We start from the raw sequence: 18,911 nt of genomic DNA on the forward strand, positions 1-18,911 counted from the left end.
GACACAGCACACAGGCAGCGCTCTGCACCCAAAGCTGAGGCTGGAAGAAGCACAAACGCATGCAAGACCATGGCTAGCAAGTCCCACAGCGATCAAGCACAAAGCGGGAAATTATAAAGGACTTGACGATGCCCAGGATGCCAGCCGAACCAGCGCAGCAGCAAGAGTGGCTAAGCGGCTGAATATATATCTCAATATATGCATGTAACTATTATTCTAGCAGAGCACTGTTTCTTATTGAGTCTGGCATACCCCTCTTATTATTATCCCTGTTGTAAATGCAATATTTAGTACTACTGCTACTCTGCATAGATATCACCTAAATTGCCTGAACCTTGTATAACATCTAAACCTAGCTAGCCCAGTGACTCGCTGCCCCCTGGTGGTCAACCCTAAGCAATGCGAAGAAACTAGCACCCAACTCAAATTTATGTTAGCCTGTAACCTACTACTGGTAGCACCCCTACTTAAACAAGCATGTAATAGCTCAGTTATCAAGTTTTATCAAAGTACACCAAAGCTGTTTGTTATATATACAAGTTAAATGAGCTGCCTCTTATACCATAACTTTGTATGACGCTATTGTTTAACACTGATCGCCTAAAAAAAAAAAAATGTATGCATACCCAACTTGTCACAATATTGATATCGTATGTCTATGATAATCGAGCCTGTCAATACTATTGTTGTAACTACCTGCATACCAAAAATAAAGAATTTAAAAAAAAAAAAAAAAAGATTGGAGAGGAGGGAATTGTATTAATAAATTGGGCAAAGAAGAGATGAAATACATTTTTAATTTCAAAACTCTTATACCATATGGATTTAATTCGGATTTTGAACTTTGCCATTTTTTATGATTTTAATCTAAGATCTAGATTCAGAGGTTTTTCGTTTTTTTTCCTTTTAGATCTTTCTCACTTAGTTTAAAAAAAAATATATATTTAGATTACAGTATTAATTTAACAAGATAGTATTTTTTTAATTCTTATATTTGTCTTATACACACCCAACTAGCACTTGTCACATTATAATTCTGAGCACTGTGTACAGTCTGTACTTATATGTTTAATATTATCACCTTTTTTTTCTGTAAGCATTCACTATTTTTTAACTGAAAAGCTCTTAGATACATTATAGTTTATTTTGAATACCCATTTGGAACTTATGACACATTCCTGATACTTTGTGATATATGTGAACGAAAAGATATACATAACGATGTTCCCTTTTTTCTATGTGCCCATGGAACGTATAATGCATAGCAATGGATGTATTATGGACTATAAAGTTTAGTAAAAATTTGGAACGCGAGCATGCGTACCAAATACGGACTGACCGTGATGACATCGTCACGAAGCGACGCGAGATATTGAAGAGAGACAGAAGTAATCAGCAGAAACAGGTGATCGGAGTTAGCAATTAAGGAGAAGCATATATAAACAACCGGAAGAGAGGCAAGAACAAGAAGCAACTGAGGAAGCCTTTTTAACAGGCGAAACGCGTCTTGCAAGTTCATTTATTATACCACATTTTAACACGTTTTTTAAATTAATTTTTTCTACCAATAAAGTTTTTTCCGTTTTTTGGAAATCATGTTTAGTGAACTTATTGGGTCAAGAAGAAAACTCCTATAGCATCACAAAGGGAGTTTGGTCCCTTCTAACTTCCCCACCTGCACCTGTGGTGAGCCTTGCATAAAGGCTCCATATTTGTGAGGACCATATTCTAGAGTTACTCATCTGTTTACTGTACTAGGTTTTACTGAATTGCACTAGGCTTTGGTCATGTCTTTTGCAGTGATATCATTTGTGAATACCAACTACACTCCACCTTTTTTGTATGTATGCATAACCTTTATTTTGTGCGTGTATAGAAAAGTGAACACACAGGTGTTAGAGCGTGTTGGTGGATTCTAGATCACACAGCAGGACTTTGTATTTATTTTGTATTGTTCCCTTCTCTATAATTTAAAAACTATTAATGGGGGACCTATAAATTGGTTTTATCATAGCCCATTAGTCTTAAATTTAGCCTTGACAAAATGTAATAAAAGCTCTTCATGATGGAGAATAAATGCTAGTTTACTCCAACGTCCTGATATGTATATAATGCAAGATAATGCAATACAGGAGTACTTTTCTTTAAATAGTAAGGAAGAATTCTGCATTAATAACAATCTAAACTTAAATCTCACTGCAGTTTTTGACAATTTAAAATGTCAATTTATTCATTAGATTCATTTAAGGGCACTCCTGGCACCATAATCACTACAGTGTGCTATAGCAGCTGACACCATAACCATTATGGTGTTCTAAAGCAGCTATGGTGCTGTGAGTGTTAAGAAAGAGGATAAAAAGCTCTACATCACGCTTTAGGGTGCATCACTTAAAACTGTGTGAAACCAGTTATAACAGCTCTAACTTTTTTATGTTATTTTCCCTCATAGAGTAAGCCTATTTTTACCAGATACCTCCTCTTCCTACCATGAGAGGACGAAAGACTGCGACCTTTGAATGATTGGTACATATAAGTCCTAGATATTTATCATTTTCTTAAATCCCAATTTGCTGCTTTCAGTTTGACCATAGCAAATCTGTTTAAATTTAGTAGTGGGTGATATATATATTTATACATATTTCCAATTCTGATACAGTGTCTTGCAAAAGTATTCACCCCCTTGGCATTTTTCGTGTTTTGTTGCCTCACAACCTGGAATTAACATGGTTTGTTTGAGGATTTGCATCATTTAATTTACAGAACATGCCCACAACTTTGAAGATTTTTTTTTTATTGTGAAGCAAACAACAAATATTACAAAATAACAAAGTCAATGTGCATAACTATTCACCCCCTAAAGTCAATACTTTGTACAGCCACCTTCTGCAGCAATCACAGCTCCAAGTCGCTGTGGATAAGTCTCTATGAGCTTGCCACATCTTACCACTGGGATTTTTGACCATTCCTCCTTGCAAAACTGCTCCAGCTCCTTCGAGTTGGATGGTTTGCGTTTGTGAACAGCAATCTTTAAGTCTGACCACAGATTTTCTATTGGATTGAGGTCTGTGCTTTGACTAGGCCATTCCAACAAATTAACACGTTTCCCCTTATACCACTCAAGTGTTGCTTTAGCAGTGTGTTTGGGGTCATTGTCCTGCTGGAAGGTGAACCTCAAGCCTAGCCTCAAATCACACACAGAGTGGCACAGGTTTTGCTCAAAAACATCCCCACAGCATGATGCTGCCACCACCATGTTTCACTGTGGGGATGGTGTTCTTTGGGTGATGTGATGTGTTGGGTATGCTCCAGACATAGCGTTTTCTTTGATGGCCGAAAAGTACAATTTTAATCTCATCAGAACAGAGCACTTTCCTCCATACATTTGGGAGTCTCCCACATGCCTTTTCGCAAACTCAAAACGTGTCATTTAGTTTTTTGCTGAAAGTAATGGCTTTCTTCTGGCCACTCTGCCATAAAGCCCAACTCTATGGAGCGTACGGCTTATTGTCGTACTATGTACAGATACTCCAGTCTCTGCTGTGGACCTCTGCAGCTCCTCCAGGGTTACCTTAGGTCTCTGTGCTGCCTCTCTGATTAATGCCCTCCTTGCCCGGTCCGTGAGTTTTGGTGGGCGGCCGTCTCTTGGCAGGTTTACTGTTGTGCCATGTTCTTTCCATTTGGTTATGATAGATTTGATGGTGCTCCTGGGGATCATCAAAGATTTAGATATTTTTTTTATAACCTAACCCTGACTTGTACTTCTCAACAACATTGTCCCTTACTTGTTTGGAGAGTTCCTAGGTCCTAATGGCAGTGTTTGGTTAGTGGTGCCTCTTGCATAGGTGTTGCAGCCTCTGAGGCCTTTCAAAAAAGGTGTGTATATGTAATGACAGATCATGTGACACTTAGATTGCACACAGGTGGACATCATTTCACTAATTATGTGATTTCTGAAGGTAATTGGTTGCACCAGATCTGTTTATGGGCTTCATAACAAAGGGGGTGAATACATACGCACATGCCAATTTTCTGTTTTCTATTTCTATAAAATAGTTTTATATATATATTTTTCTCATTTCACTTCACCAACTTAGACTATTGTGTTCTGATCCATCACATAAAATTCAGATTAGTAAAACATTGAACGTAAGGCTGTAATGTAACATAATAGGTAAAAAGTCAAGGGGCGTGAATACTTTTGCAAGGCACTGTATTTTGGTCTAACATTTAAATTTCAATTCATATGTAATTACTGCATACATTTAGTGTCTCCAAGTTATGTTATGCTCTGTGATAGACTTTAGGCACCCAGATTGAGTTGGGACAACCAAGATTTCAGGATCCTTACGTTATCAGGATCAGGATATGTTAATGATAAATCCAAGAAAAAGCATTTTCATCAAAATCAGATGTGTGCAGTTTGCACAGTGATCTTTTTATATGACTTGCCAAAATCCAAAGACCATACATACACCGACACGGCTATCTATATTTTCATTCAATTCCCCATAGAGCATATGGTCAGTCTTTCATAAAGCCATGGTGAATCCTACAAAAGTCATTGTTGTCCAAAGTGAATTCCTCATTATTTTCCTAAATAACCCCCCAGATAATTTCCCAATTACAGATGTTAAACTTCCAGGTTTGTCATTTCCAGTCTCTACATCCATATATTATTAATTTTCTGTGAATTTGTAACAATGACTTTGGACATGTTAGCAAGAAAGTTTGCCTTGACGTGGCAGGCGGGCTGTGGCGGAACCAACCTCGCCACTGGCCACTGGAGGAGCCTGGTTGCCCACCTCTTGCCGCTGGACTATGGGAAAGACTTTGGCTCCATGGCGATTGAACTGTATGTATGTGATCTGAGCGCCATTCGGTAATAATGTGCGCTCAGATCTAAGCTATCTGGGAATATGTTGAATGTATATGTTTTATGTAGTAATTGTAACACTGCGTAATTTTATGTCTTTTTACTAACATGTGGCTAATGGAGTTTTGCCTCTGTCCTTGGAGATAATTGGATTACTTCCCAATTATCTCCAGGACAGAGAGGAGGGATTGCAATGCATTGTGGGATCTGTTTAAATGTGTAAGCTTGGGATTGGTCCTTTTACCCTTTGTATCCCAGTTTCCCATCTGGTCCCCTAGGGGAGTGTCCACCAGGTAGGAGACCTGCATAAAAGCCGGGCAGGGACCCCAGTAAATCAGTTCTGCTTGACCCTCAAACGAAGTGTTGTCTCGTTCTATGGGGGAATTGGATTGTATGCTGTTACAGTGCGACTGCCAGGAGTGTAAGCTGTTCGTATGGTTTTTCCTGTTCGGCTGTTTAACAGCATTCGTGTGTTCGGGAGTTGGTGAATTTGTGTGTTTCAGGTTCGGGAGTTGGTGAATTTGTGTGTTTCAGGTTCGGGAGTTTGAGTATTCATGTGTTTGCAATTCGGGAGATTGGTGCTTGCAGCAGCTGTTCGTGTATTTAAAAGGGGAATATCGCCTAAACGGTTTTTAACCTCTTGTGTGCAAAACGGTCTGTTACACGGGCATTCTCTCCAATGGCCATTGGAGTACCTAAATAACCTCCATTTATTTAAATATGCATAGGGATTGAAGCGAGAGTGCAGGTAACTTTTTCTTTGTTTTTTATTGTATGTATTGGGGCTGATGTGTACTGTGGTCGTTGCTGCTGCCCAGGAGTGATGGGAGTGAGCGCAGGACTAAATGGTAAGAGGTCTGGATTTTATCCAGAAGAAATGTGTGGAAGTCCTAAGCAAAACCTAGCAGCAGAAGAGACATAACCAAGAAGGGCATATTTTGGATCCCACTCTGGTAACAAGTATATGTTGATAAGTGTACTTTTGTATTAATCATTTAAAGCTATTAGGTTTTTGGTTTTTTTTTTAAAGATAATATTTCCAGCCACTCAATTAGATGAAAAGATACCTATAAAAATAACTGGAAGATTAAGAATTACCAAACATGTACTGAAAATACATACAGGTCTTAAATTGTCATAATAAGATAATAAGATATTCCAGGTAATAAAAACATTTCCCAAACAGTTTAGACAAACTAGTAGAAAAGTGGGGTAATCTTTTTTTTTTTTTTTTTTTAAGAAAAAAATAGTAAACTAAACCAATCGAAAACATAATTTAAAAGAGTTTATAGTTCAATAACAGTTCAATTAAACAAAAAATATAGCACACATCTTTCCTGTTCCTCTATTTGACTACTAAATAGTATTATTATTATAAGTATTGTTCTTAAAATAAACTTGCCCAAAGATCTTATCTCCTTAACATCATGACTACAACATCCAGTCTGCACATGGATATCATTCAGAGGTGTATTATTACCAACCCACATCTTCGGTGATGTCACACTGCTCTTATGATGACACTTTCAATGCCTACAAAAACCAAGCACAGTTCAGGTCTAAGCCAGTCTATACTCAACTATTACAGAGCAAAAACATATAGAATTAAGACTCAATGGGGGAAAATTGTTATTATCATTGGAATGTTCATCAAACATGGGATTTTGTAGAAATGACCCAGGAATTTAAAATTTGTGTCCAAAACAGACAAATCAAATCTGAAGATATTTTTTCCTTATAACTCTTTAGGGCTAACATGCAAAAGTTGCTAGTTCAATAAGGCCCATGTTCTTTCTAGTAAACACACTCTGTTAAATTTTCTTAAACATACTTTTTATCTAAAGTTGAATCTTTGAGAGTTTAGTACAAATATTGCTATTCAGATTTCAAATCACTACACAGTTTTCTGAATGAGTCCCTAAATGTCCTGCTATCTTTCCAATTTGATTTAGAATAAATTGGGCAATGTAATGGCGACAAATAATTCTGTATAAAGCATAACTTTCCTCTAGGAAATTATCTCCTTAACACCTTACCCGATAACCGTCTGTGACTGTATGTCTTTAGAAGTGTTTTATTAGCCGCATACATTTTCAGTGATGTCACACTGCTCTTAGGATGTCACTGACCAACAAATATCAAACAGAGCTCACATCTAAACCAGTCTATAGTTTACTACTACAGAGCAAAACAGAAACTGTTAATGTTCAACATTCACCTAAAGTGAAATATTTTGGAGAAGTGACCAGGGAATTTTATATCTATGTCCAAAATAGACAATGTAAATTTGAATATGTTTTCCTGTATAACTGTTTAGGCCTAACATGGAAATCTTCCTAGATCATTAAGCCCATCTTCTTTTGAGGCAATACACTATGTGGGTGTCAAAAAATGCTTTATTTTGGATGACCTAAATACTACATTCACACTCATGCTGTGCAATAGAACATTTTGTCTTGTTTTACGTTTGGTCTTTCTTAGTCACTCTTTCTGATTATGTCCCTTCTAGACTCTCACAAACTCCTCCGGACATAATGTCTGTTGCTCTGGGGTTTCTTTTAATAAACAGACCTTTGCAGTCTTTAGAGACCCAAATTATAACAATTAGGTAAAATGTCCAATATTAAAAACATTCTTAAATTCATCTAAGGTAGATGAGATGAAGTTTGAGAGCAGAGTCGTGGAGCAGTCTACAAGTTAAAGATGATATGTGGTGGAAAAAGAGGACAAAATGGAAGCTATAACTTGGCTCCAGATATAGCGTTTGGGTGGTATAATCCGCACCTGTGGGTGAAGGTCTCAATTCTTGCTTCAATAGAGTATAATTTGTATATGTAATGTAAACACACAAAAGACACCAAAATAGTGTAGCATGTCAGGAATCCAATGTCTACCTGTCAGAGGCGGCAAGGGAGCGGTGTTCTCTCTGCTCCCTCACGCGTCGTTTGCCGATGCCGGGAGGGAGCCGGAATATGACGTCATATTCCGGCTCCCAGGGCATTAGCAAACAGCGCGTGAGGGAGCAGAGCGGAGAGATAATAGCTCCCTCGCCGCCTCTGATTAGCCTCACTGCAGCCCCACTGGACCCCACTGGACCCATCCATGCCAGCTTTCCCAAGAGGTAGGGAGGCTGGGTGGGAAATGTTAATTATGATATTAATAATTTGTGTTTGTCTGTTAGTGTATGTGTGAGTGTTAGTGTATATATATGTCTGTTAGTGGATGTGTGAGTGTTAGTGTATGTGTATATATGTCTGTTAGTATATGTGTGAGTGTATGTGTGAGTGTATGTGTGTCTGTTAGTGTATGTGTGTCTGTTACGTACAAAAACGTGTATATAACCAAAGGGTAGTATACACAGGTAGAGGGTGGTACAGAACAATACAACCTGTTTATGGCTGATAGTGAATGTAGAATCTGCAAAATGACAAAATGCAAAATATGGTGAAGTAAATAAGGATAAAGTAAATGGTGCACGTGGTAGAGAACTTACAAAAGAGAAGTAGTTATCACGCCTGTCAACCCGTTAGGGGTACTGTCCAAACCAGGGACCAGGTATATCTACTGGGAACTGGATAGCAGTGGAAGCAGATGATTATCCCACAGGATGTAGAAAAAGGAAGTTCCAAGCTCATTCGTTTGTACGACAATACAACTTCTTAGGCTCAGGGATAAAAGGAAATGGTATAAAGTGCAGATGGTATAAGATGAAAGAATTTATTCCAACAGATTGCACTTACAATAAATCAGTGGTAAAACAGCATATCTCCACAATAGAGTGATGACCAGGTGTCCAGCTGGAAGTGGAAAGAGATCCCAGAGTAGAGATGCAAAAATAATAAAATGAAAATGGACTATAATGACAATAGACTAAATTGACAAATTATATAAAAAGTCCAAAGTGTAGTATCCAACGCGTTTCGTCACTGCAGTGACTTCCTCAGGGATATAATTAAGTTGTAAACGTCCTGGTTTATATATCATGCCAATTTTCAAATTCGCGGGGAAATTTCTCCGGTCACGTGTTACTTCCGGTTTTTCGGCCGTCCGACTTCCTGTGTTCCACCTTGGAACGCATGACGTCACTTCCGGTTTCGAGTATAACAAATCTAATCAAGACTTCCTGCGTTCCACCTTGGAACGCATGACGTCACTTCCGGTTTCGAGTATAACAAATCTAATCGAGAGGAGCCCTCTTCTGCTAGCACTAATAATAGTGCAGCAGAAAAGGCTTCCCCTCTAAAACAGGATGAAAGATGAGTTCCCACCACACAAATATGGGAAGTAGAATCCCTTAGAAAATAATCAAAAGGAAAAAATAATAATGTGCCTATAGATTATAATCTGTAATATTTAAATTCTGACCCACAATGTATAATGGGAACAACACAAAATAATGATACATATCAATAGATTATATATATATATATATATATATATATATATATATATATATATATATATATATATATATATATATATATATATATATATATATATAGGAAACATGGGGGGATGGTTGCACTCACCTAAACATGCTTAAATGCTGCTGGGGGCCATATTATACAATAAACAATACACAAGATCCAGCGCACTCTCCTATCCACTAAAAAGCAACTTCAATGTTGACAGATTTTATTCGTTTGTAAAAGTTTTTTTTAAAAAACACCTAATCTAGGCAAAAAAATGGGGATTTAGTTACATTATATGATCATACATTGCATAAGCCTGCCACAACGTCAATGTACCCCATCTTTGGCAGGTCCTACTCTCACAGTCTAATGTCTGCTCTTATGAGATTAACCACTTACTTGGGAAAAAATTCCATCTGAGGCTCTCTGCAGTACAAGGCTAAATAGGGACCTGAGATGAGGCACCTGTAACAGGGAGGGGTGCAAAACCAAGGAGTTGGCCCAAATATATATATATAGGAAAGGGAGGGGGAAGTAAGGACCACTAGGGGAGGGGAGGGTAAGGACCACTAGGGGAGGGGTGAGTCAGGACCACTGGGGGAGGGGGGTGAAGGAACACGGGGGTGGGGAGGTAAGGACCACTGAGGGAGGAGGAGGGGAGGTCAGGACATATGGGGGGGGGGGGGGGCAAATATCCTTGCACCGGCCCTGCACACACTGCATTCATACACACACACTGCACTCATACACACACGCTGCACTCATACGCACACTGTAAATAAATATTCAATTAATATATTTTTTTTAGGATCTAATTTTATTTAGAAATTTACCAGTAGCTGCTGCATTTCCCACCCTAGTCTTATACTTGAGTCAATAAGTTTTCCCAGTTTTTTGGGGAAAAATTAGGGGCCTCGGCTTATATTCAGGTCGGCTTATACTCGAGTATATACGGTATTTAAAAAACTGGGGGCTAGTTGAGACTTTAAATTGTCAGCTTTCTTGTATATGACAAGGGGTTTATATGTCTCTTAGTGTATGTGTGTTTATGAGTGTATGAGTGTGCGTATGTCTGTTAGTGTATGTGTGTGTATGTCTGTTAGTGTATGTACGTGTAGCGCAAGTACGTGTGTCTCTCTCTGTCAATGAATGAGTGTGTGTGTCAAATCAGTGACGTCTGTGTGTTTGTCATTGAGTGTGTGTGTTGCTGTCAGTAAATGCGTGTCTATTACCGTGTGTGCTTAAAGGGACACTATAGGCACCCAGACAACTTCAGCTCATTGAAGTGGTCTGGGTGCAGTGTCCCAGTCCCCTTAAACCTGCAAGTGTAATTATTGCAGTTTCTCAGGGAATTATAGTGCCAGGAAAACAGCTTTGTGTTCTTGGCACTATAGTATTCCTTTAAAAGGGGCAGGAAAAGGTGGAGTCTAAAGAGGAAGGGGTGGGTTCTTAATCAGGAAGTGGTGAACCCTTGACAGGAAGGGTTGGTAAATTTAGATTAGGGGGGTGCCCAGGTTTAGTCATGCCCTAGGCAGCACAAAATTAAAACACACCACTTTGTGAGTGTCTGAGTATGTGTGTGCGTCTGTGAGTGAGTGTATGTGTGTGTCTGTGTGCACGCATTTATATATGTATACGAGTGTATATTTTTGTTGAGTGGGACTTGACCCCCTGAATACAGTAAATGGATAAGGAAAAACATCAAAAGGATTGCACTTTCATGATATTTGAGTACAAATGCGCAGAACAGGTGCCTCCCTGATATTTGGGGAATTAATCACCCTGCTAGCTAAACAGGAACAAAACAGTATTTTAATACATCAAAAAACTAAACACTTTGCACGCAGAGACTAACTCTCTATTATCTTTCACCTGGTGAAAGAACTTATTTATTTGGTGGGCCTGAGTCTGCATGATCCTTCAGAAAGTGAAGAGATCTAGAAAGTAGGGATGCACCGAAATGAAATTCTGGGCTGAAACCGAAAATTCAGGATGCCCTTGGCCGAAAACCAAAAATAAAAATTACTGTTTCCCCCCCCCAAATGATTTAAAAAAAGTTTTTTTCTCTAATTTTTTTAATATTAGACTTTAATGAATTTAATGAATCTAATATGAAAAACTTCCATTCTCTTTTAATGGCCCCCCCCTGCTTAATGTTCACGAGGGTGGGGGGAACTTAATAACCCTATAGTGCCAGGAAAACAGTTCTGGCCACTTCATACTTGGGGAGAGAAGAGATTTCTGACAATTAATCATTAGCTGACTGGCTGAGGAACAGCCTTGTCACAGCTCGGGCGATATGTAGGACAAGTTTTTTGTTCGTTCTAAGCAAATTGTTTAGTCTTCTTACAAAAGTTAGGGTTGTCCACACTCTCTTCCAAAATTAAAATAAAAATAACATACAAGAGGCTCTTGTAGGGTCTAGCAAGCTATTAACATAGCAGGGGATAAAATCTAGATTAAACAGAACTTGCAATAAAGGAAGGATAAACTGTAAATGACTTTACAGGAAGTGTTTAGGAAGGCTATGCAAGTCACATGCAGGGGAGGTGTGAGTAGGGTTTATAAACAAAGTGATTTAACTCCTAAATGGCGGCAGAGAATTGAGCCGTGATAATGCAGGGGCATGATCTATACACCAAAACTGCTTCATTAAGCTAAAGTTGTTCAGGTGACTATAGTGTCCCTTTAGCCCCTTAAGGACCAACCTTCTGGAATAAAAGGGAATCATGACATGAAACACATGTCATGTGTCCTTAAGGGGTTAAGGCAAAATAAAGTCTTTAACCAAAGCTTCAGCACTGGGCAAATTATTAAATGCTTTGTTTAAGTTGCATCAGAAACGGAGGAGTTAAACCAAGACTGGAACAGGGTTGCAGGGGCTAACCAAGACAGAATTCAGGCAGACAAAAGTTGATTCAGGAAATCCACAGGTGAGGGTGATCAAATTACTTCAGGCAGGCTCTGGCACTGTATTCTAGCACAGTACTCCTCAACCCTCTCCCCAAGGCACACCTAGCAGTCCAGGATTTAGGGATTACCTGGGTGTCTCGGTGTTTAGAAAAAGAAAAAAAAAAAAAAAACACCTTAGAGTCTAAGGTGTTTTCAGGTTTGTTTTTTTTTTATGGGAAGAAGGCATGCTGGCAGAGGCAGTGTTATGCTCTTCTGGGAAACCTTGGGTCCCATTCATGTGGATGTTACCACCTACCAGAGATTGTTGGTGACCATGTACAGTGGACTCTTAGCAGGATAACGCACCCTGCCACACTGTAAAAATTGTTCAGGAATGGTTTGAGGAACATGACAAAGAGGTCAAGTTGTTGCTTGGCCTCCAAATTAGCCAGATCTCAATGTGATTGACCATCTGTGTGTGTTTGTGGGGGGGAGAGGGGGCCGGCAACTGGGGTGTTTACTCACAAAACCAAGAATTGTACAGAATTCAAAAAGCAAATTCACAATTTAATGTTTAATGAATAAACCCCATTAATGCACAGTTACAACACACATTTATTATAAAAGGAGTCTAAAATACATATTACACTGCAGCATGTGGATGTTTTTTAAGTTACAAAACTCACATTTTAGTCTGGCTGTGGCAAGAAGAGAGCTCTTCAGTATTACTAAGGGCTAAAAGGGATTCTCTAGTGCCAGGAAAACAAACCCGTTTTCCTGGCACTCTATAATCCTGGAGTGCCCCCACCCAATGTCACTGAAGGGGTTAAAACCCAGGGTCCGCCCACCGGAAGACGTCGGCGGGGGAGACAGATTGCGTATGCGCGGCCGCTGATGGGTTGACACCTAATGCGCATACGCAGCAAAATGCTGGGCCAGGCTCCACCCAACGGGAGAGACCTAATGCACATGTCCGGCTGGGCCGCCAACGGGAGAGACCTAATGCACATGCGCGGCAATGTCCGCGCTTGCATTAGGATCTCCCCATAGGAAAGCATTAATCAATACTTCCCTATGAGGATTCCGGCGACACTGTAGGTCCTCATGCATAGCGTTAGGACGACCAAAACTCGTCTAAGAAACCGGAAGTCTCTCTAGTCGCTGTCTACTAGACAATGGGGTAATGGGCTAAAGTGGTCTGGGTGCCTACAGTGTCCCTATAAGGCAAGGGTCAGTAAAGTTTCTACTACATTTATGTCTCTCCATACATCTTACATAGAAACATAGAATGTGACGGCAGATAAGAACCATTCGGCCCATCTAGTCTACCCAATATTTCAAAATACTTTTAATTAGTCCCTGGCCTTATCTTAAGTCTAGGGTAGCCTTATGCCTATCCCATACATGCTTAAACTCCCTTACTGTGTTAACCACTACCACTTCAGCTAAAAAAAGCTATTCCATGATTCCACTACCATCTCAGTAAAGTAAAACTTCCTAAAAATGTTAAACCTTTGCCCCTCTAATTTAAGACTATGTCCTCTTGTTGTGGTAGTTTTTCTTCTACGGGCTGTTACACGTCCACGAGATTTAAGTTAACTAATGGCACAAGGCAGGGTTGCCCTATGTCGTCGATCTTGTATATATTAGCACTCGAACTGCTGGCAGAACTGATACTATCCACACCCAGCATACAAGGCCTTAACATTGGAGGTGGGGAACACAAACTTAACCTCTTTGTGGACGACGTCCTAATTACTATAAAACTAGCCAAGGACATGAGTACCAGAAGTCTACAAAATACTGATTCACTCTGCCGTGTCGTATCACCAACTCAATGAGTCAAAATCCCAAGCAATGGGGATCAATCTTGCCGTGACGACTATCCAATATCTTAAATCGCAATACAAATTTGAATTGTCAGACACACACATCAAGTTCTTGGGCCTGTGGCTGTCACGAAATCCCCGGAACCTCTTTGAGGACAACTATGTTAGGATTTGGAGGGAAATAGAACACACTATGAGGGAATCGAGAGACAAATATATATCATGGGTGGGCAGAGCAGCCGCTTTTAAATTGATGTTGTTACATATTCCGTCTGCTACCAATAGCAGCGCCAATATCCTTCTTTAACCCCTTAAGGACACATGACGTGTGTGACACGTCAAGATTCCCTTTTATTCTAGAAGTTTGGTCCTTAAGGGGTTAAAAGAGCACAGAAGGATTTAGCAAGGTTTGTGTGGGCAGGTAAAAAACCCAGGGTAGCCATGAAACAGCTACATAGAAGCTACACTGAGGGAGGCATAGGGGTCCCTGACCTACTCTTGTACCACAGAGCGGCGGTGTTGGCGCCACTGACACAGGCAAATGTGACCAAAAACCGCCCACAATGGGTCTCCATTGAGGAAAGGTTCTTAGGCACACCGCTGGCAACAATGTGTTGGGTTCCCCATGAGCATAGGCCTAGAGCGCCTGACATACTGCCTATCATGCAGTTTATGATATAAACATAGGACAAAAACTACTTATTATGGACACAGAATATACCTAAACCCAACCCAGTGTCTGTTCTGCCGTACAGAATTCCGAACTTTAACGTGGCTGCATGGCAGCGGGTGGGGATCCACCACCTCCACTGCTTTTACGAAAGAGACATGAGGCTATCCTTTCAACAGCTAATGACAAAATATAACATCCCACAGACCATAGAATACGCATACCTCCAAATCACACACTTTTTAGACTCCAATAGGGAACACAGAGAACAGAAAGGCCCGGACAAAACCATGTCCCAATTCGAGAAGATGTGTGTGGGAATCGCCCCAGCTTGGGGACAGCTATCCGTGTGCTACCAGGCACTAAATCAACACCAACCCTTCGGACAATGCCAGTACGCAGTAGAGTGGGCTCGGGACTGGGAGGCAACCATTGCAGACTCACAATGGGCATTAATCCTGCAGGCATTGAAAGGGGTCATGCACTGCACAGCACACATAGAATTGCACAGGAAAATTTTGCTAAGGTGGTACATGGTTCCAGCCAGACTAGAAAGTATCTACCAAGATAGCTCCCCTATATGTTGGAGATGTGGCAAACAGAAGGACACGATGCTCCACATATGATGGACATGCCCAGTCCTCCTACCAATGTTGACTAAGATACACTCCATAGTGTGGAACATTGCATTAATAGCCATACCTAATAAACCCTTAAACTTATTGTTGTATCTGCCATCCCAAATATCATGGAATAAAGTGTTGACAACCCACGTTCTATTGGCCACCCTCTCTACCTTATTGCGAGGCACTTGAAACAGACAAGACCTCCGTCGATTAAAGACATAATTGCCACTGTGGAAAAAAAACAAAAAATACAAAATGACATACGCAGGAGGAGACAATAGAAGACGCTCACCTGGAAGGGGTGGGTCCAATTTAGAGCGGGGTATAGCGATAGAGAGGACTTAAAGGCCGGAGGGGCGGATGCCGCTGAGCCATCCATAGAGTGTGAGGCTGGACTGGTATAGAGAGTGAGCAGCATGTAGGGTCGAAACCACCCATACGTAGACCGGGTCACCTCTGTCGGCGCACCCAATGCAGACTAGTAACTATCCCCCTCCCCAAACTCACCACGGGGGTTCCAGTGTTTATCATTAACGGTTCATTGTTGAATACCATTCTACATTCTACAATGTCTGGAATGTTTGTATATAGCAAATGGGCACTGAACTGTATTCGACTGAAACCCTGTCACAGGTCAATGTACAGCATGTCATGTCATAACCTTTTGAATATATTCGCTTATTCCCCCTACACCCTTTTCCTTTCTGTAATCCCTTATGGGTTTTTTTGACTATCAAAAAAAAAATGGAAAATAAAAAAAAAAAAAAAAAATTAATATATAAAAGCATTGGGTTATTTAAATAGTGGATGATGTTCCATTTTACTGGGGCAACTGTATAATCCCCAATACTTTTTATCCACCATTTATGCCTGAAAAAAAAATGAATTAAAACAACAGTGTAAATTTAAATTAATTTATTTAAAGATATCTTAGAATAGCCAGTTATACATTACATTGTTGTTAAACCCTATCCGTAGTATTTTTAAATGTACTTTTCTGGCAAAACAAAAAGTCCTCCTGGTAGTGAAACAGTGATTAACTAAAGATGTAGAAGGGCTAATGCTGTATAATATAATGTTGCAGGGAGCAAAGAAAACACCTAATAGAGAAGGCCCAGTCGTTGAGCACTGAAAGTAGATTCTTGAGTAGTCAAATAAGATTACAACAGAAACACGATCAAAATTCAGAAAATTCTACATTTTGAAAAAAACCTCCAAATTTATAATTTGAGCATAAAATAAAACATTTTTTGCAAGCCTGTATGCCAACAATTCAATTGAATTAAAGAACATTTTTCTTATTGCATATACAACTTATTACAAATAGTGCGAGAAAGAAATGTGATGCATACGTCTTGTTTGTCTAGTGAACACTTGTAAATGGCATGTTAATTAAATTAACTCCTCTATCCTGCTGTACTACATATTTAGAAAAGTTAGAAAAGACAAAAATACCTTAAGTTTAGTACAGAACAATCAGGTACACTTTTTTATCATTTATTTGAATACAAAATGTAAACACAGAAGCTGTCCCATTTGCCAGGATACATCCTTTGACTTCTGTAGCTGTGATCTTGGTCACGGAGATTAATTCAAACAACTTGTGCAGCATTTAAGAATAGCATCCCTTTTGGAAAAAGAGAGGAAAAAAAAGGCGTGTGTGTATATGATTAAAAGTATAAAGACCAGACAATTATTTATATTGTGATGCAAAAATAAAATTGCAGTTTTTACTTGGAATCACTCTTAATTGCTACACCGTTACGATTTCTTATTATCAAATGGACTTAAATTGGACTTTACATTTTTCAAATTTAAATGTTTAAATTGCTAGCTAAATTGTAAAATACAAAAAAAATATATATATATATATAAATCAGACACTTGGAAAGATTGATCTTTTTAATAATTTTTATCTTAAAGCAGTATTAAAGGGTTACTATAAACACTTATTAAGTAATGTTTAAATTAAATACAGAATGCCCTATTGCTCACAAGGTTCTCCCCACATAAAACTCATGATTAAATGTTAAAAATCTACCTGCAAATCAGCAACAGGTGAAGTTCCTGGCACTCCTCTCCACACCCTAATGTCACAGGTTCCCTCATGTGGCAAATCAAATGCTTCTCAAATAGACCATAATTAGACCATTCTCGCAGGCTTAGAACACATACACATGTCCGGAGCTGGTGAGGTGAGGTAGTACAAGTGGATGGGCATGGCTGGATGCCAATCTAGTTTAGCGAGAGGGCTGAGAGGGACTGCAAGAAAGGAATGCTGGCAGAGCACCTGCAAAGGGAAAAAACTGACGTCTGTCGCCAGCATGCACGCTGACGACAGACGTAAAACATGCACGGATTGACATTAGTCAGTTGGGCCAATGTCATGTGTGGAAGTGCAACAAGCCCTCAGCACATACCAACTCCTACCATCATGATTACTTTATAAAGCAGAAGTCGTCATGGTGGTTAGAGTAACCATTTATGAAGAGATATCGAGAGGTATTCTTGCCCACCAGACCCCTAAAGCATTGTGTGTGAGAGGGTCACCTTTTTATTTATTTTTTTATTGTACAAAAAGTACAGATTTCAATAGAAATTGGCACTTTTATAAACTAAGCTTGTCATACTCCCTTAGATTTCATGTAGACAACAGCTCCTGTTACTTCCTGGTTTGTTTAGCTCAGTGGAGCTTAACTCCAGTGGCAGGTATTGCACAGAGCACCTGTCATGCAAAGACTCATTGAGCTGCATTATAAAGTCTGTGATTGGACAGCCACAGAAATTCTGGGCTGGGTTAGAAGAGGAGGGGTTGCAAATGCAGCAGACAAAAAATTGCAATTTTTGCATGCTGTTTTTAGATATGCTCCCAATGATAAAATGCATAATTAAATGCACAAACAGATATAAAAAAATATCATAATCCCATTTGAGACTTTGTGCAGGTATTTTGCCCCATTAATTTCCTTATATATACAAAACACACCCTATTTATTACCTTAATTGTGCCACACATTCTAAAGTCCTTGCTTTTTTTTTTGCTCACAAAAGGTGTTGTCAACATATATTTAAAAAAACAAACAAATTCCTTTCTGCCAGTGGAGCAAAGCACCAACACTGAGGCCCATCTGATCCTTCCTGGAAGTGACTACAGTAGCTGCACCTACATACAGGCTTCTCCTCAACGCAACACTTACCTCCTCGAGGGGAATCTTTTCCCAGACGCCCAGCGGTTTCCTCGCAGGTCAGGAATTGGGTGATGGCGCACGAGATTCGCTGAGGCGATCCTACCAGCCGGGGCTTTATCCCGGCTTACCTACCACGCGGTGGACTCCTGTATTTTCCTTGTTTTAGCATACTCTCAATGTTATAGCCTACTCTTTCTGAACGCAATCGACATAACACTATTCACAGTCCCTCTGCCCAACTCCTCTCTCATGGCATAGCATGCTATCTTTTGCAGGCAATGTTCCAGCCTTTTTAGTTTATAATGTCTGATAACTATATACTTCATCTCCATGACCAACTTAGCAGTCAGCCTGTATAGCATAGTTTTGTACTCTCCAGTGTTTCGATCAACTGACTACTCAGTATAAGTATAAGCATGCT

General features: G+C 39.6%; 1 protein-coding gene across 1 annotated transcript in view; it reads right to left on the bottom strand.

The window, feature by feature from the left end:
• Positions 1 to 16,200: 16,200 nt before the first annotated feature.
• SFT2D1 (SFT2 domain containing 1) overlaps positions 16,201 to 18,911 on the bottom strand; it is a 59,514-nt gene continuing 56,803 nt past the window's right edge. Inside the window, exon 8 of the mRNA XM_063441226.1 lies at positions 16,201 to 16,929. Coding sequence (XP_063297296.1) covers positions 16,890 to 16,929 — 40 coding nt within the window. The 3' untranslated portion in view covers positions 16,201 to 16,889. The remainder of the gene's footprint in view (positions 16,930 to 18,911) is intronic.

Source organism: Pelobates fuscus, chromosome 2 (assembly GCF_036172605.1).
Source record: "Pelobates fuscus isolate aPelFus1 chromosome 2, aPelFus1.pri, whole genome shotgun sequence".
NCBI classification, from domain to species: Eukaryota; Metazoa; Chordata; class Amphibia; order Anura; family Pelobatidae; genus Pelobates; species Pelobates fuscus.